We start from the raw sequence: 19308 nt of genomic DNA, 5'->3' as shown, positions 1-19308 counted from the left end.
AATCTCTGCTGTCATTTATTTATATATCTATTTTACCTATATGTATATGAATGTGTTATAAATTTAATAACTGACACAAACACTGGCACAGAATAGTAGCTGAATATTTTCTCTGGAATGAATAAAAAATGAATGGATGTTTTTACTAAAATAATTGGCATTAAATTAACAAAAAATCATTAAAGGCACTACAATATAATAAACATTCCAGTTGTTAAATTGACTTATTACCATTCCTATTTACTCAATAGCTCTTTAAAGTGTTTGTGGTTTCTGGTTCTTTCAAATTTGGTTCTTCAGACCCACGGTGCAGTTTGTGTTAATGTGTTCATTATAACCAAATCCAGTATCAGTAAAATTATTTGTTTTCCTCACAACATGAACATAGGAATTTACAGCTGTATAAATATGCTGCTATCGACCCTCAGTAGGTACTAGCAAAAAATTTTAAAAATAGTGCTACTAGGGCCTTCCCGGTGGTGCAGCGGTAGAGCGCTGGGTTGCGAAGCTGCCCGCAACCTCTGCAGCGCCGGTTCGATCCCCGGCTGCTCCCGGCCACCGGAGGAGGGTCCCGCATGGCACGCAGACCTCTCCTGCCGCCCGCTGTTCCCCTCAGCAGTGTACTTCGGTCCTTCTGCCTGCTCTGCTCCCTGCTCTGGCTCTGGTGAATTCTCTCACCTTCCCGCACTTCTGACTGTACCCAGTGCTTGTATAAATAATAAAATCAATAAAAGTAAAAATAAAATAAAAATAGTGCTACTAATTCATTCAAATAAACAAAAAAATTTGCAGTAGTCTAACACAATAAAAGTGATTTTCTTGCTTTTGTAACAGTGGGGTGTATGTGTTCCTGGCTAGCAGTTATCCTTTATGTGATGTTATAGGAACCCAGATTCTTTCTATAGTGTGGCTCTGCATTTTCCTTGCAGCTTTTCTCAAGTGAAATTACACAAAACAATTAAATCCTATAGATAATTATTTCATTATTTTTGCTAAGGATGCTATATATTGAGACCATTGTAGGTGCTTAGGTAACTCACTAGGTATCAAAGATGCCTTTGGCTCTGATCTTGGACATTCAATATCAACATCAACTGGTAAATTGTTAGAAATTCAGATTCCTGAGCCTGACCCAAGACCTATTGAATCTAAAGCTCTGGGGCTGTGACCAGGCAATTGGTAATTTAACAAATCTCCAGGGATTCCCAAAATATGAGAACCAGTGCTTTTGGGTATTAGGACTTAACTCCCCTTCTCATCCACTGAGAAGACTTTAGAGTCCTCTTCTGGATGGAAGCCAGTAGAGAGGAAAATAAAATGTGGCAAAACCTCACTCATTATAAAATCCTCAACCCAAAACAAATAGACATTACAGTCTGTTGGCAGTAAGTAATCATAGAGCTTCCAGTGGTGTACAGAACCTAGCCTGTCTCTATTCATGAGGGCCTATTGTCAAAGATTCAGGTACTTAGTGAGCCATTTGACATTATACGTGTAACTTAACATTGGCCTAAGTAAAAGTATTAATGCCACAGAAATTGGCAAATGCTAAAATCAGGGTGCTGCATTTTTCTCCAGAGAGCCACTTGGTAAATATATATCAACATGCCCCTGACCATAGACAAACTTGGCTGCCTCCACAGGGAGCTCACAGCAGAATTGACCCTCCAAATTACCCTATTGTAACCCACGTTGGCTCAGCTTTTATTTTATTTTTTCTCACCATTTATTCAATTTTATTTTTTTTAATTTTATTTTTTTAATTTTTTAAATAATAAAGTTTATTTTTATATTCCCCCATACAATTGCAAACCCCCCATTCTGACCCCAATCCCTCCCCTCCCAGCCCCCACCCCCCAAAAAGTGTCTCTGGTTCATAGTTTTTTGTTGATTTTGATTTTCACTTTCTTACAGTTATTCATTTCCCTGGTCCCTTATTTTTTTTTTTTTTTTATAGAGGCATGCTTTATTTATTTGTTTGCTGGTTTGTTTGTTTGTTTTGTTTATACATGCACTGGGTACAGTCAGAAGCGCGGGAGGGTGAGAGAATTCACCAGAGCCAGAGCGGGGAGCAGAACAGGCAGAAGGACCGAAGTACACTGCTGAGGGGAGCAGCGGGCGGCAGGAGAGGTCTGCGCGCCATGTGGGACCCTCCTCCGGTGGCCGGGGAGCAGCCGGGGATCGAACCGGCGCCGCCGAGGCCGCAGGCAGCTTCGCAACCCAGCGCTCAACCGCTGCGCCACCGGGGAGGCCCTCCCTGGTCCCTTATTTAAGTTTTCTAGATTCCTGCTATGAGTGAGACCATCCGGTATTTTTCTTTTTCTTTTTGGCTTATTTCGCTGAGCATGATCCCTTCCAGCGCCATCCATGTTGCTGCAAATTGCATGTGTTTATCTTTTTTGAAAGCTGAGTAATATTCCATGGTATATATGTACCACATCTTCTTGATCCAGTCATCTATTTTTGGGCATTTGGGCTGTTTCCAAAGCTCAGCTTTTATACCTACCTCCTGATCAGTCATAAAATGAGGGCTTCCCTAGAAAGGGCATCCCATTGTCAAGGCCACTCTCTGCAAATGAGAGTCCCTGAAGCTACTGATAACAGAAGGATCTTTTCTACCATTTGAGACAAGAATCCTTCCTTGAAGTGGACTCTGAGTTTGTCCCCACATGTACCACAACCCCTTCCTCCAAAAGATTTTAATCTAATTGATTGGGACTGAGCCAGGACATTAGGATTTTGTAAATATTCTCTGTATTCTTACTGCAGCAACACTAGATACTACTATTTACAAGAGTCAAGGCAATTACTGTTTTTTGTTTGTTTATTTGTTTTGCTTTCATTAATGTTTGCATTCTACTTCCTTTTAAGAAAATTGTGCCTGGAGCAAAAAGCCTGCGCACAGCAAACAATCGATAATGATTTGTAGGGTGGTTGGCTAAAATAATTATAATACCTTAGAAAGGAATTCTACCCAAACAAATTAATTTACAAGTAAAATATAATAGAAATGCAGTAACACATTCATAAAATGAATTAATAACTTTGTGAATTAAGTTATCTGCTAGATGTTAATCAAATAACATGTATGCTTTTCTATTAAAGAGGAAGTTAGAAGAACTGAACTCTGAGTGGAAGGCGGTAAATCATTTACTTCGAGAACTGAGAGCAAAGCAGCCTGGCCCAGCTCTTGGACTGGCCACTATTGGAGCCTGTAAGTATTCTGGATCACATTCTTTTTGGCTGTAACCATTTGTTCAAAAGCAGAACTGTGAGGTGATCTTTGAGTGAAGGGGAAAATTTGTTGCAATTCTGAAAACTGGAATAAACCTTTGTGTTATTTAGCAAATGTCTTACAGTAGGTTCCTTCGAAATGGATTTTGATTCAGTATTGGACAACAAAAATATATTGGTGTGTGTTCTTCAAACATATACCTACAGGGAAGAAAGGTTGACAGGTGCAGATAGTGAAAGAGGCTGAAGGGATGATTTGATTGATCAGCTAGGTTCACAAAGCCTTGGATCTGGATAGACTCCACAGAGCTCCCTGGATTATGGGGAGAGGACCTGACCTTTCTATTCCTGAACCAGCCAATCATTGCCTCGGGCTGCCTGCTGGGAAGAAAGAGAGAGCTTTGAAGTGTAGTCTGGGGCCTGTGGCAATTTCTAGTTAGGGACACCATCAAGAACCAGTACTCCCAGTTGCAGGGATGGGTGTGTTGCCCCTGAAGAGGCGATCAGGTTGTGGAGCCCCCAGGGACCCCTTAACACGAAATACATAGGATTCTATCTCAGTGACACCTGGATCATTTAGACAATATTCTTCAAATATGTCTCAACCCTCTCCCACCTTCAATACCACAGAAACACACATAGCTCCCCTCTCGCCTCTCCCTCCCTGATTTGAAAACAGTTTGAAGAACTCTTCTATTTTCTGTACAAGAAAATGAACAATAGACTGTGACTACTATGTGCCAACTTGGAGGAGGATTGTTTCTTCATTTAGCTGTAGTTTTAACTTTTGTTCTTACTTCATATTTTTAGTCTGTTTTTTTCACTTTCTATTCACTTATTAATAGAGAATATGCATAAAATCTCATGGCCATGCTAACGCTGACTTTGAATCTCAGGGGAAAGAAGCCAGGAAACTTCTTTGCTGTACCAATTCTATAATTAGGCAGAACTAAAAACATCTTTGGAATTTTTTTTCTGCCTTGTCTACTTTTCAAAGATCAAATGATTGAAGCACTAAAGCATGATGACTAGTTCTGCAAGTAAAGTTGATTTTTATTTTATATCAAGTAGAAATATCACGCATTGGAAAGATCACAGCCAGGGTGGGATAATGATAATTCAATAGGAGGCATAAATAGTACTTAGGTTGAAAAAGGCCAGGCTTGGGACATTGTGTCTCATATGTCCCCTGGAGTTTCTAAGCACTCATCAGAGTTACATTTCATGACACTGAAGTGTTGAAAAAGATAAGCACGTGTCTTTTTTCCCCCCTTTTGTCAATCTGGGACACAAAATTGCTATTCCAGGGCTTACATTCAACTAATGATAACACTTTTTTTTTTTTTTTTTTTTTGCGGGACCCTCGCCGGTGGCCGGGGATCGAACTGGTGCTGCAGAGGCCGCAGGCAGCCTCGCAACCCAGTGCTCAACTGCTGCGCCACCAGGGGAGGCCCTAATGATAACACTTTTTTTTATGACCTGCAAGTATTGGTTCCCCCGCATGTATACATAGTTTGTTCCTGTATTATCAGACATTGGCATTTTCTCTCTAACTTTCTATGGTATGCTCAGTTTCAGAATCTGAACCTTTAAAGAAATTGGGTTCCAATAGTTTGTATATGAGTTTATTGAACTCTGAACTTAGTTTCTGCTACCATTTAAGTCCCTTTATACATGATGGGAAGGTTCCAGAACCAGGGCACAGAAATCTACCTGTGTTTAAAGTACCTAAGTATAACTATAATGTTTCTCGTGGAAAAATACATTCAAAGCTTCATTTTTTTTTTATTTCCAGCAACATGTATAATTCATTCACTTAATAAATATTTATTAACTTTTCTGTATTGAGCATCATACTAGGTGCTGAATATGTTGCATAGAATAAGATAATTTCCCTCCTTTCATGAAACATAGGTTCTGATTGGAAGAGAAAGATAATCAATGACGAAAGAAGAAAGCATATACAATCTCAATATTGTTAAGTGGTATATAGTCCACAGAGGAATGTCAAATGGGTGCTTGTTCGGAGTGCAGAGTCTCAGGCCCTATTCCAGACCCAATGAATGAGGATCTGCATTTTTATTAGGATCCACAGATGAGTTATGAGCACATTGAAGTTAGAGACATGCAGTTAAAGAGAACAAGACAGCAGGGTATGAAGCGAAGGGAGCAGGAATGTGGGAGTATTTGTCTATAATGTTATCGGGTAAGCTTTGTATTAAGAGAACATTTAGGACCATCCGAAAGCTGATGAAAAGGAACCAAGTGTCTATCTGGGGGAATGTATTCCAGGCTGAGACATGGAAGTTAAAGCAATGACCTGACATGGAGTAAGATGGTGGAATATTAAGGAGGCCAGTAAGACCAGAGCAGAGGAAGAGGTGATTGGTGTGATGGAAGCAGTGGGCACCTTTCTGAGCTCCTGCCCTGTTACCTTATCCCACACCTAAGAGTCTCATCTCCTGCTACTGCTCCTTGTCTTCTCTCCACTCCTTCCACATTGCTGCTATTACAAAAAAGTCTGGAACGTTCTCAGCCCCAAGCCACGAGTGGTAGCTGCTGGAGTTGGAGCTAGCATGGGAGAACTGAGGGAATGAGGAATTTTCTCAAAAAGGCAAAGGCTTTCCATCTCCAGTAGCAAATTGCTGCAGAGCTGGTCATAAGTAAAACTGAAATGCACAAAAGTTGAGGGAGAAAAATCAGGTGGGAGTTAATAGATCCACAGCTGCTTTCTTTCAAATAAAACATTATTTCTTTAACGTGGTCGTTTAAACATCAAAATAAGAATTGTTTATATTCCTGATTTCCAGAAAGTTCAACTGAAAAAACATACTATTAATAAAAGGAAAATCTAATTTGTAATCCAGTTCTGCTACATAATTATGATTGTATGTGCTAGATTGTAGTGTGATAAAATTTAAAATTTATTGTGGTAATTTTTTTCCATTTCACCCCTTTTGTTGTGCTAGCTGCTTTTAGATATATGTCTTTATCCTCAACAAGAGTCCAGAGTACGTATGGTTATACACAATTTTTTTAAGGTAAAGATCCTAAGGCTGAAGGGGAAATAGCTAGTTTAAGGCCACACACAGCTGGGAGGAAACGGAGCCAGGGTTCCTATCCAAGTATGTCAGGCTCCAAAGCCTGTGTTTTGTTTTGTTTTGTTTTGTTTGTTTTTTGCTGTGTCTTGCACTATCTCTCTGTCCAAGAACCTAATGACAGTTCCAGATATGGAGGCAGGTAGCCAGTAGGTAATGTTATTTAACTCCATCTTGGATGTATGGGGAGTAAAATCAAATATGTTTCTGTGTCTTTTCTACTAAAGAAGTTTTTTATCCCATTTCTGTGTTTTTCTTATTTTTGTTATTATCGAGCAATGTTGCATTATGTCTTTCTGTAAGTTTCATGAGTTGAATAAATCAGTTTACTTTGTTTGAGTTTCTTAGACCCATAGATCTTTTGAACCCAGAATAATAATTGAAACTATCATCTGGTTGAATATTGTCCTTTTATCTATGTGGAAACTGAGACCCAAAAGTGACTCTTTTATATACTAAACTAAGTTCCTTTGTGATTGCTTATTTAAATTAAGAAAGGATGAGGTGATACTGCCTGAGCTATAGAAATTGTTTCAATTTGAAGAACAAATAGACATTCTGGGGGGGGTGGAAATCTTTTTTTTTTTTTGCTTTCATAGTTGCTTGGATACGTGCAGTCTATCAGTTTTCTGCCTCTGCATAAAAATGGCCCAAAACATAGTGGCTTAAAGCAATAGTTATTTACTTGGCCATGATTCTGTTTTTCTGTAGTTTGGGCCGTGGTTAGCTGAATGGTTATTCTGATGGGTATTGCTTGAAGTCATTCGTGTGCAAGCAGTTATCCGGCCACTGCACAGGAGCTGGATAGTCTAAAATGGATTCACTGAGCTCTCTGACCTCTGGCTGTTGAACCATAGTCTAGTAGTTTTGATTGGGCTTCGTTATATGGCATTCACCCAGGCAGTGTTTTTGGAGCGTGAGAGTAAAAATTCTAATCTGCGAGATCTCTTGATGCCTAGACTCTGGAATTCATACATGATCATTTCTGCTACATCCTATTAGTCACAGTAAATTGTGTAAGGTCAGCCCAAATTCAAGGGGTGGAGACTTGAACTTCACCTCTTGAAGGGAGAACCTGCAATGCCATTGTAAAGGGTCAGACCTAAAGGGCTGGGAGGCTTTATTGTAATCATCATTACCTAAACCACTACGCTGGGAGAAGGGAGAAAGCTGAGATGAGTGTGTGGGTCTATGTCCAATGTGCTATGTCAGCAGTTTGCAAACCTTACCTGACACTACAATCACTCGTTTCTTATTAAAGTTGGGTTTTCAACTTCAGAATTACTCAATCGGTAGTTCTGGAGTGAAGTCTGAGTATTTGCATCTCTCTAGAGTCCCGAGGTGACAGGAATGCTGCTGGTTCTGGACCTATTCTTTAAGAACTACTGCCATTGGCCCATGATGAACAGGGAAGAAGTTCCTTCTTGTTCCTGCCTAAGGCATGGACTGGAATTCGAGGAACACCCAGTGCTGTGAAGACCAAAGAGAACTTCATGTTAGTTCAATGCCAACACTCCTTCCCAGCTTCCAAGGACTTTGTAACTTGGAAGTTCAAGGAGATGGACAATATACTACACGAGGCAATGTTTGCCTAGCAGAGTAGTTCAGAGACCTGTGTGGAGAATAACAATGCTTATGTGAAATTCCCCTAGAGAGTCTCAAAAACATTTATGTAGACAGGACTTTTGCATGGGACTGAAGGCCTGCATAGCAGATGGAGGCAAAGAGCCAGCAAATCTGGTTGTAAATGTCACCGCGAATCCTTTCTTATCCGCAAGCTGCTGGGTCTGAGAACATTCACATTCCACAATGCCCGATTTAGCTTTTTCAGAAGAAATTGCATATAAAACATACTTAATGTGAAGACTCCAAGGCAGGATATTGGAGTTCTTCAAGTGTCCCAGAGTAATAACCATGAGAAGAACGGCCATTGTATAGAGACATATAGAAGTGCCAGTTAATAGAGGCTTCTAGTTGATTAAACGCCAGTAAAACTATCTCTTCCTGTAATTAATTTTGGAGAGAGCAAGTCTCAAGTGTAATTAGGAAAGCGCTGCATTGGAGGTCAAGAAGTCTAAATTGTAATCTCAGTTGTGCTACCAAATAGATAAGGAATCAACATATTAATCTCATAAAGAGCCAGAGAGTAAATATTTTCATTTTTGTGGGTCATGCCATCACTGTCATTTTGCGCTAAAAGCAGCCATACTGCCATCATTATGTAAACATGTGGACGTGGCTGTGTTCCAATAGCACTTTATTTACACAAGCAGATATGGGAGCAGAGGGGTCAGATTTGACTCTTCATGCCCTACCTATATCCTCTCAGCACTAGTGCGTCCTGTCAGCCCTGAGGCTTCTAAATGCAGAACCTGGAACTCTGCCTGGGCACTTTCTCTGGCCATAGAGACCTTTTTATGGTATCATTTACAAAATATTTTATTTCTATTAATTTATTTTTTATTGAGGTAAACTTGGTTTACAACACTGTGATTCAGAGGCAGAGGAATACACCTTCTCAGATGCATGTCACCATGCCACACCTCACCCATCATGAAAGCATCCATAATCCTTCTCCATAGTACCCCTCCCCCTGTGTATTTCCCCCCATCTCCTTCCCATTTTTGCAGCCTCATTTCTACAGTTACATTTCCAGGGTTGGTTTTGCTTTGATTTTGTCTGACCCTTTGTTTTGTTTTTCTGTATCTCACATATAAGTGAAACCATCCAGTATTTGAGTATTTGTCTTTCTCCTTCTTAGCATAGCATCATCCCTCTACCCACATTGTTGCAAATGGCAAAAGTTCATCTTTTTTTTTTTTAATAGCTGAGTAGTACTCCACTGTGTACATACACTTATTTTTTTCTAATCCACTCTTCTGTCCTTGGACGCTTAGGTTGTTTCCATAATTTGGCTATTGTAAATAGTGCTGCAAGGAACATAGGGGCGCAGATATTACAGGAGAAGCTTACCCACTTGCAGAGCAGGTAGGAAGTGTTAGGAAGAAATCATCCCTGGAGCATCAGTCAACCACTGGACAGGAGTTGATGGATAAATACCATCTTCTTCACTCCTTGTGTCTGACTCAGAGGTGTGCTCCACACCGCCTCTATGGGTTGAGCCACAATTGTCCACAGTGATTACCTGCATACTAGCGTGCACTGTTAGACTTCCCTCCCATTACCATTTCTCTTCCCATTAGTCCCCCACAGCTTTCTGGAATCATCTACCAATTAAACTACTTGTACTCAAATCCTCATCTTAGGGTCTATTTCTGGCTGAAGTTAAATCAATACAGTGGGTCTTAGAGTTAGTGCCATGTTTATACCTTTTAAATGAGCTCTGTTGTGATTCCTACTTCACAGATGAGAAAACAAGGGATCAGAAGGTTAAATAATTTGTCCAAGGTTACAAGGCTAGTAAATGGCAAAGTTGGATATTTAAAAATAGGCCTCGGTGATTTCAAAGCTTATGCTATTCATTAGAATACCATATCGCAAGCAGTGACTATTGTATCTTCAGTCAGAATTTTAAGGCTATGCTTACATATCAAAACACACACAAGATTATTTATGTATTTATTATTTGAAATTCATTCACCTCTGTAGAGTATCATAAAGCATTCCCAGACTATTTTAATCATGCTTTAACTATCAAGGCAGTTTGATAAAAGCAAGAGGATAATTGGAACATAACTATAATCTTGGTATACTACTTATTTGTTTGATTTAAATTGCAAAAAAATGATAATTTATTGTGGAAATGGCCTCCATCTATCTGCAGTCATCGTGACAGAAGGAAAGACACTATCAATTAGTGCTCACATTCTTATTCCTTTTTGGGGCCCCCATCCTTAGAGATGCAAGGAAAGGAGTCACCTGTACCCTTTCCTGTTTAGAATGTTTCCCACTGTTGATTAGGCTTCAGCTGAACCTTTCGGATAAGACATATCACTTTCTGTGAAGCCAATCTTTCTCTGCATCATTAACACAAGTACTCTACTGAAAACTCTTAGGATGTAACTACCCCATCATTTGATTTATTGTTGAATCCTCTAAACCTTGAAAACTTCTCATCATTAATACACTAGGAGTAAGATTTTATGTGAAAAAAGGTAAAGTCCCTTAATTATAACAAGAAAGGAAATGTATTTTAGACCCTCTCCAAAAGAATTCAAAGCTCTGAGCAATTGTTGTGACCCTCTAATTCTTGGTATCAACAAGCAAACTAATGAAATCATATTTGAGTGCATCAGGGAGGGGATGGTGCTTGAAATAGGAGCTGTGTCACACTCTACAAAGGGAAGAGACAACAGTGGATCCTGGCCAGGGAAGCTCTGGATTGCTCACATTAATCAGGATTAAGTATTTCTGTGTAAACAGTGGAAATTCCTGGTCCCAGGCCATTTTGTTCAGCATTGTTCCCTGGTTAGCAGTGGTGTCCTTGCTAATAGCCAATATAATGAAAGACTGTAAAAACTAGTGTTTAGACCTTAATTATCTGTTCTTTGATGACGACGCTCCATCTTTTCTTCTTTGCTTCATCTTTTGGTAGTTTTAGTGCTTGGCCACCATCTCCAGCCGGGGATGAGATTTGGGGTCTGCATATCCTTTTCTACCTTATATGATGGTATCATTCTGTCTGCTGTGAAGTACTACTGGCTCATAATAAATTTGACAACTATTTGAGGACCTGGCAATTTTCTCCCACATGTTAGCTGACCAGACATCCCCTTCTGAATTGGAAGATTCAAAAAACTTTCCCTTGCAATATGAAGTATCTTTAAATAAACTTACATAGTTCTATCTGCAGCTCATGTTTTCCCCATCCTGGAACTATTCTACTTGAACCATACATTACCCTCCAGAGTCTGACAAATCTCTCTTCTCTCCTGTGAAGTCACTCTTGTAGAGTCATGTACATTTCTATTCCTATTGCTTTCTCCCACTGCACCCTTGCTCTTTACCTCTGTTAGTCCATTGAATGTGTCCTGAGGGCAGAAATGGTCTCTATTTTAAAATAACACTTCAGTTCTCATCTCAGTAAAACTCTTAGGAGCATGTAATGCAGTTGGCCACTGCTGTTGTGAAATGCTCCTTCTATGCCTTCACATATACAGCACCACACTCTGTTTTTCTTCGCACATTCCTGGCTACTCTTCTCCAGCTCCTAACAGCCTCTACCCCCTCTAGTTGGATTTCAAGTCTTTAAAGTAATAATAGATCTGCTTTTTTCACATTGTTTAATCTCTTAAATAATTCTATCCACTTGGATGGATTCAAGTGCCAACTACATATTGAAGTTTCCCACATTCTTATTTCAAAGCTATGCCCCTCTGTAGAGCTATATCTGTAGATTAATTCATGAATGTACATGCAGAAAGCAAGACAAATATCCCTGTCTTCATGGAGCGAACACTCTTGTGGGGATAGACAATAAATAAAATAAATAAATACAGTATGTTCGCATGATACAAGGTGAAAACTGGCATGAAAATTAAAATAAAGCAGGAAAGAGTATAAGAAGCATGCATATGTTGAATGAGGTTAGGGTTTGTAGAGACAACTTCACTTTAAAGGTGAAATTTATGTAAAGACATAAATGTGATCAGGGTATGAGCTATGTGGCTACCTGGCAGAGAACATTCGAGGCTGAAGCATTCCAGGATTGGGAGTCTAACCAAACGCCATGAAATTAAACATGAGTGGTTCTGAAAGAATGCAATATGGTTGGAGCAGAATAAGTGAAGGAGAAAGTAGTGAGATATGAGAATAGATCACATTTGTATGACGAAGATCCAGTGAAGGCTTTTAAGCCCAGTAGTGAAGTGATCTGACTAAGGTTTTGGCAAAAATATCCTGGATGTGTTAAGGACCAACTGGAGGGAGAAGAGTAGGGGTAAAGCAAAAGAGGACCAGGTAAGAGACTTATTAGACAGCTAATAAACTAGGTGATAAATGATAGCAGTATTGTCCTGAGTAGGGACAGTGGAAGTCATGAAATGGACTGATTCTGGATGTGCCTTAAGATACGGTTAACTGGGGGGCTCCCCATGGCACAGCAGTTGAGCGCTGGGTTGTGAAGCTGCCTGCAGCCTCTGCAGTGCTGGTTTGATCCCCGGCCACCTGCGAGGGTCCCACATGGCGTGCAGACCTCTCCTGCCGCCTGCTGCTCCCCTCAGCAGTGTACTTCATCAGTCTGCCTGCTCTGCTCTCCCCTCTGGCTCTGGTGAATTCTCTCATCCTCCTGCACTTCTGACTCTACCCAGTACTTGTATAAATGAATGAATGAATGAATGAATGAATGAATGAATGAATAAAAATTTTAAAAATTAAGAAAAAAAGAGTTAACAGGATTTATTGACAGATTTCATATGAGGAATGAGAAGATGTGATGCAGTTTTAAGTGTAAGAAAATCGTAAAAGTGGTGTTGTCGTTGAGAAAGGGGAAATGGTAGGAGATATAGGGTGATGGGCGGCAATATAAAGATCTTGGTGTTGTACAAATTAAGCTGCATAAGCCTACTAGTTATTGAAATAAAGATGTAACATAGGTAGAGCGATTTATGACCTAGAGTTTGGGAGAGCGATCTGATCTAGAGATCTTAGTACACCAGAGTAATGTGTCTAGGAAGGTAAAGCCAGGGAATCAATCTTGAGTTTAGCAAACTTAGCCATGTTAGTACAGGGATGAAATGCTGACTGGAGTGAGTTCAAGAGAACTCATATTTCCAGCACCTTACTCAACATCTGCACTTGGATGTCTCACAGACTCCTCAAATCCACTCTGGTCAAAACTGAGCTAGTCCATTTCATCTACCCTTTGGAGTCCATATCTCAGAAAATGGCAACACCATCCACTCAAGCCTGTACCATTTTCTCCCTCCCATTGCTTATCTAAATCATTCACCAAGTCCTACTGATTTTATAACTTAAATATCTTTCAAATTATTTTTTTCAGCTCCATGTCTTCTACCACCATCATATTTTAACTGGATGCTTTCCACCTAACTGTACCTCCCTCTAACCCATTCCCCAGATAAACATGTTCCACAGATATAAAAATGCAGAACAGACACCTCATCCTATTGCAGTCTTTGAATGGTGCCCCACTACTTTTAGAAAAAATTTCCAGGTCATTGACATGGCACTGTCTTTCCTGATGGTTGGTTCCCTTGCCTACACTTTTGTTCCACTGTCCCCCTTTTTCTTCAAACCCCAGCCCCCCTGGCTTCCTTCTTTCCTTTAGCATGCCTGATGCTTCTCGAGTTCAGGATTTCCTTGCCTGCTACTGTCTCATCACGGTGATTCCTCCCCTCACTCATCCTTGAGATCTCAACTGCAACTCTTATTCTTTAGGGTCCTTCTCTTGAGCCCCCTTTGAGTATAATCCCCAACCATATGTTTCCTCTTTCTTATTCTTTATTATTTTGGTTGATAATTGTTTATGTAATTATTTAATATTCATTTCCTAATAGTTCCAAGAAAATCCTATTTCTATCTTGTTTATCAATATCCCCAACTTTTATTCACCGACTAGCATGTAGTAGGAGTTCAACTGATATTTATTGACCAAATAGTGTATTTCTTTTTTAAAAAAAAAATATTTATTTATACAAGCACTGGGTACAGTCAGAAGCGCGGGAGGGTGAGAAAATTCACCAAAGCCAGAGCAGGGAGCAGAACAGGCAGAAGGACCGACGTACACTGCTGAGGCAAACAGCGGGCACGGCAGGAGAGGTCTGCGCTCCATGTGGGACCCTCGCCGGCGGCCGGGGATTGAACCCGCACTGCAGAGGCTGCAGACAGCTTCACAGCCCAACGCTCAACCACTGCGCCACCAGGGGAAGCCCCAAATAGTGTATTTCTTTTCAAAGTGAATGAAATAAGTCAACCTCCTATATACTTCTAATAGTAAGAAGATTAAATGATTATGTGCTTGTCCAACTGTTTAGTGGCAGAATATAGACTCAAACCCTCATCTCCTGAATTTGTTCTCAGTATTCTTTAGTATTTTGAAATATCTCAACTTACTTTTTTTCCACTTAGACACAGATGATAGGTATGCATACCTTTACAATCTTAGTGATAAATCCTAATTTTTTAAAAAACATCACTATTGATCAAATTAGAATATTCTGTGACTTTGACACAAGTCTTTCAGGCTAAATATAACCTCCATCTCATTCCTTAATGCTCATTCTTAACTATGTATATCTTCTTATCCAATTTGAGAACCTCTACTTTACAGTCCCCAACATGCTACCTTTCTCTTAAAATTCATATTTTATTCCTTCTTTTGTCTTCAATATTTTAAATCAAGTGTGTTTTAATCTCGTTTCCCAAAGTACTTTCCAGTCCACAATGAGTTCATTAAAAAGACATTGAATCTAGCTATTCCAATATTTAGGTAAAATTGCTAACAGTACCAACTATTCCACTGGCTAAATTGTAATATAGACCTACACTAGAAAAATAGTCAAAATTATAATACCTGCAATCCTTGCTTCTGAGATAATTATCATAACTTAAAAAAAGCACCTTGTTCTCCAATATTAAAAAGCAAAAACTAAATAGCATGCCACTAGAAAAGGAGGAGATAATATTGCAATAAAACAAAGTAGTCAATCTCCAATATCTCCAGCTTCCCAGGACTATTCTTTATTCTTGTAGAAATTTATGAATAAAATATATAAATAGACTTCTATATTTACTATGGATTATAGGTGGAGGAAGTAGTTTTCCTTCTCATATTGAAGGAGAAAGGTTGTTTTCCTAACTATTAGTATATTTTTAAAAATCCTGTGATTTGGTGATAAGTGTTTTTGCTTATAAAGTTCAGCAAGCTCAAAAGAAGAGTCCTATTATTTTTCTTACTTTTTCTTATTTTTAAAGTACAATGTACCTTTTCTTTTAAGCCTGTACTCCATGTTTAATAAATAAAGACATAACTCAGAATTGAATCATGCACTTTGAGTTGAGATTTTTTTTCAAGGTCAGGACCCAGTTTCACAGGAAATTTTATTTTTTCAATTCAGCTGACATCCACTTCTACCAGCTGAAAGACAAACTTGTCTAATAAAGCTTTCAGATTCAATTTGCTCTCTGCATACAGCTTGAGGATCTCTGGAGGTCACTCACAGCATGTGCTGCAACCCCAACAGGGAGAAGTAATGAAAAGATTCTGGTTAAAAAGCTGACACTATTCCTTCCAACCTCCTTGAATGGGAATATAATAAGCAAGTTTATAGACACAAATCTCTGTGATTCTGGGGATTTCCATCTTGATCTCTGACTCCAAGGAACATTTGAATGCGTGGATTTGTATCTATTATCTGGATGAATAAATGCTTCATATTGAGCCTATTGAGGAAAATGTGCTTGAACAACAAAGGTCCGATGTAAATCAGGCAAAACAACATTGTCACTCTGTGTTTAACTCTGCTAGAGGGTCTCTGAGGTCTCACAGTCTGGTTCTATTCCAATAGTATCTAGGCATAGCATAGATTTTTTCAAACCTAATACCTGCTTTCATTTCAGTTATTCCCCTTGGCTTTTGCATTGACCCTCACACACCTAATATTTATCTTAGAGTTAACATGCATTAAAGCCTTGCTCTGCACCAGGCATTTTGCTAAGCATTCTTTGTGCAATGTTCCATTTAATCTTGTAGCAGCCTTATGAGATGGGTATTATGTTATTTTCTTTGTTTTACCATAGGAGGAAAGTAAAGCTTAAAGAGAGTTGTTATCCCAAAGATTACCAGCTACTAAGTGGACACAGCATGGCGCTGAACCCGTATCTTCCTAAAGTCCATGCCTGTCTTTTAATCTGTATGTCACACATACTTGGTCTTGGTAGTGCAGATAACAGAGTGGGCTCCATTGACTGTACAATCAGATCTACAATACTCTTCATATTTTTGTAACACATTCTCCAAATGAACCTCAGCAGCAGTACTGCTTTTGCCCCCTGCTGTCCTCTCTCACATGACATTCAAAGCTATGTGGGTGGACTTAGATCTTAAATAGAAGCACACTTGATTCTTAGCACTAACCTCCTGGCTATGAAAGGGGTTTTAGTGTGAAGAAATATATAATAAGTATTTTCTTTCCTTCTTTCTTTATTTCCTTCTTTCTCTTTTTCCCCCCTCCCCTAGAAGAGAGGGCCACAGGGATAGGAAAAGGCATTGAGATGATAAGTCTGATTCTCCCACAGTGTTACTATTAGCTTTATTTATTCTCTCAGTCCTATATCCATCATTTCAAGGTCAAACAGCCAGCTCAGCAGCAGAATTATAAAAAGTAGATCTGGAAAAGACCACAAGATACTATAGTCCAGTGCCCTGCTGTAATTCAAAATCAGTTAAAGAAATCTGTTTAAACAGCACTTCATTTAATCTCTTCGAAAGGAACACTACAACCTCCTTGGTAAACTCTCTTTTGTGTTCAGACCTAAATTTGCAAAAATATTACCTAGTGTTTTCTTTGTTCGGGAGTTGTGATGAATAAGTAGAGCCCATTGTTTACTTGAGCTTGAATAATTGAAATGGATATTGCCTTGGACTTGATCCAATCAAGCACACAAACCAGAAACATAGGGTACATCATTCCTTCTGGAGAGTCTTTCCTTCTACCTTCAAAGACATGGGTGCCTCTTCAGTATGGTCCCCTACTTCCTGTGGCCTCACATCTTCAATTTCAGTGTGCAACCCTTTTGCATTTTATACTCACATGGTGAGGTTTTTCTTAAGATTTCATTTAAAGCAGGTGGTATTTGCTAAGAGTTCTAGCAGGCACTGAACTAGATGATATTGTAATTTCTATGAAAATAAAATGGAGTAAAATTAATAGTCTTGTTAAAACTCATCAAAATGGGCATTTCTGACTTCTCTACCAGCCAGTACCCCTCTCAAGCATATCTAGACTGGATTATATTTTTCACATAAGAATAAATCTGAGGCATTATAGCAAAAGTCAGTGTAAGAAAGGCAGTGGGTGCAAATGGATTGAGATGAATGAGTGAGAAGACCTGAGTAGGCAGAAAAGATGAGGGCAGTAATAAGCTACACTAAGAGATGCACACTCAAGGATTAAATTGGCAGTGGCAGAATAACCAAATGAATGATAAAATCAGTCAGACTGCCACATGAATATCAACTAAAACAAGTTACAACTGCAGTAGCAAAGCTGGAAATGGAGAAAACTAAACATTGAAATCTATGATTGCAAACAATAAAATTATTTACAAGTGTACATTATCTACTTTGCCCTTAAAAATATTTTGTACTCTACGAAACTGTGTAAGAGGGTACTCAAGACAAAAGCTTTTATCTTCCTATATTTGGTCTGCTGTTCTAACTACACTGGTGAGAAGAGAAATTTATTTACCAAAGTATGGCATACTACAAATGGGGATGCCTTTTGAAGCTTGCTGGATATGATTTACTACAGATGAAAAAGTATTTTATAGTGACTCACTCATTTAAAGACTGTGCTATTTCAGTTAGAGGTATAGGTTAATGATCTAAATCACTACAAGAAGTTTTGCAATCTATGTCTGTGAAGAGTCAAATAATGACTATTTTAGGCTTTGCAGGTGAGAAGGCCAACTGTGCTGTTGATGGACTAAACTATCCATAGAAGGTTCATAAATGAATGAATGTGTGTGTGTTCTAATAAAACTTTATTGACATGAGGCGGGTTGAACATGGCCAAGAACCCTAGTTACTGACTCCTTTTATAAATAAATACTTACTGAAAGATTCATGATAGGTGTCTCCCCTGGTGGCACAGGCGGTTGAGTGCCATGCTGTGAAGCTGTCCACAGCCTCTGCAGCACTGGTTCATTCCCAGCCAGCGAGGGTACCACGTGGCATGGCAGACCTTTCCTGTCTCGCCCGTTGCTCCCCTCAGCAGTGTATTTCAGTAGATCTGCCTGTTCTGCTCCCTGCTCTGGCTCTGGTGAATCCTCTCACCCTCCCACACATCTTGCCTTTACCCCAGTACTTGTATAAAATAAATAAATAAATCTTTTAAAAAAAGATTCATGATAGCTAATAAGTGGAATATAGATTGTTGAATGGATTTCTTTAATCTCTTTAAGGGATCTTCAAGGAGAAAAATATTTCTTACCAATGGCATTTTTAGAATTTACTAAGAAATAAGAATATCATTTGCTTAGCATAGGATGGAACTTTGAAAAATCCTCATAATAAAGCAATTCCATTAAGATCTGGAACAAGACAAGGATGTCCACTCTCACCATTGCTTTTCAATATAATACTGGAAGTCCTAGCCAGAGCAATAAGACAAGAGAAAGACATCCAAGGAATCCAAATAGGAAAAGAAGAAGTCAAACTATCACTATTTGCAGATGATATGACAATATTCATAGAGAACCCCAAAAACTCCACAGAAAAGCTAATTCAACTAATCAATCAGTTCAGTAAAGTGGCAGGATACAAAATCAGCACGCAAAAGTCAGTAGCCTTCCTATACACAAACAATAAATCTGACGAAGAAGAAATCAAAAAAACCATCCCTTTTTTATTGAAACAAAAAAATCAAATATTTGGGAATAAATCTAACAAAACAGGTAAAGGACCTATACAAAGAAAACTATAAAACACTGTTAAAAGAAATAGAAGAAGACACAAAGAAATGGAGAGACATCCCCTGCTCATGGATAGGAAGAATAAACATTAATAAAATGGCCATCCTTCCAAAAGCAATATACAGATTCAATGCTATTCCAATCAAAATTTCAATGTCATTCTTCAAAGAAATAGAACAATTATTGATGAAATTCATATGGAATCACAAAAAAACCCCGAATAGCCAAAGCTCTCCTGAAAAAAAGAGAAGGGAATGGAGGCATCACACTCCCAGACTTCAAACTATACTACAAAGCCATAATCATCAAAACTGCCTGATATTGGAACAAGAACAGACACACAGAACAATGGAATCGAATA

General features: G+C 39.0%; 1 protein-coding gene across 1 annotated transcript in view; it reads left to right on the top strand.

The window, feature by feature from the left end:
• Nucleotides 1-19308, top strand: part of DMD (dystrophin) — a gene marked incomplete at both ends in the record, with an annotated part of 1915324 nt that overhangs the window by 1255356 nt on the left and 640660 nt on the right. Inside the window, 1 exon segment of the mRNA XM_084258879.1 lies at nucleotides 3106-3214. Coding sequence (XP_084115005.1) covers nucleotides 3106-3214 — 109 coding nt within the window.

This window comes from Talpa europaea, assembly GCF_964194135.1.
Source record: "Talpa europaea genome assembly, chromosome: X".
NCBI lineage: Eukaryota > Metazoa > Chordata > Mammalia > Eulipotyphla > Talpidae > Talpa > Talpa europaea.
Note: the sequence above shows the minus strand (reverse complement) of the source record. Positions and strands in the feature narration are given on the sequence as shown.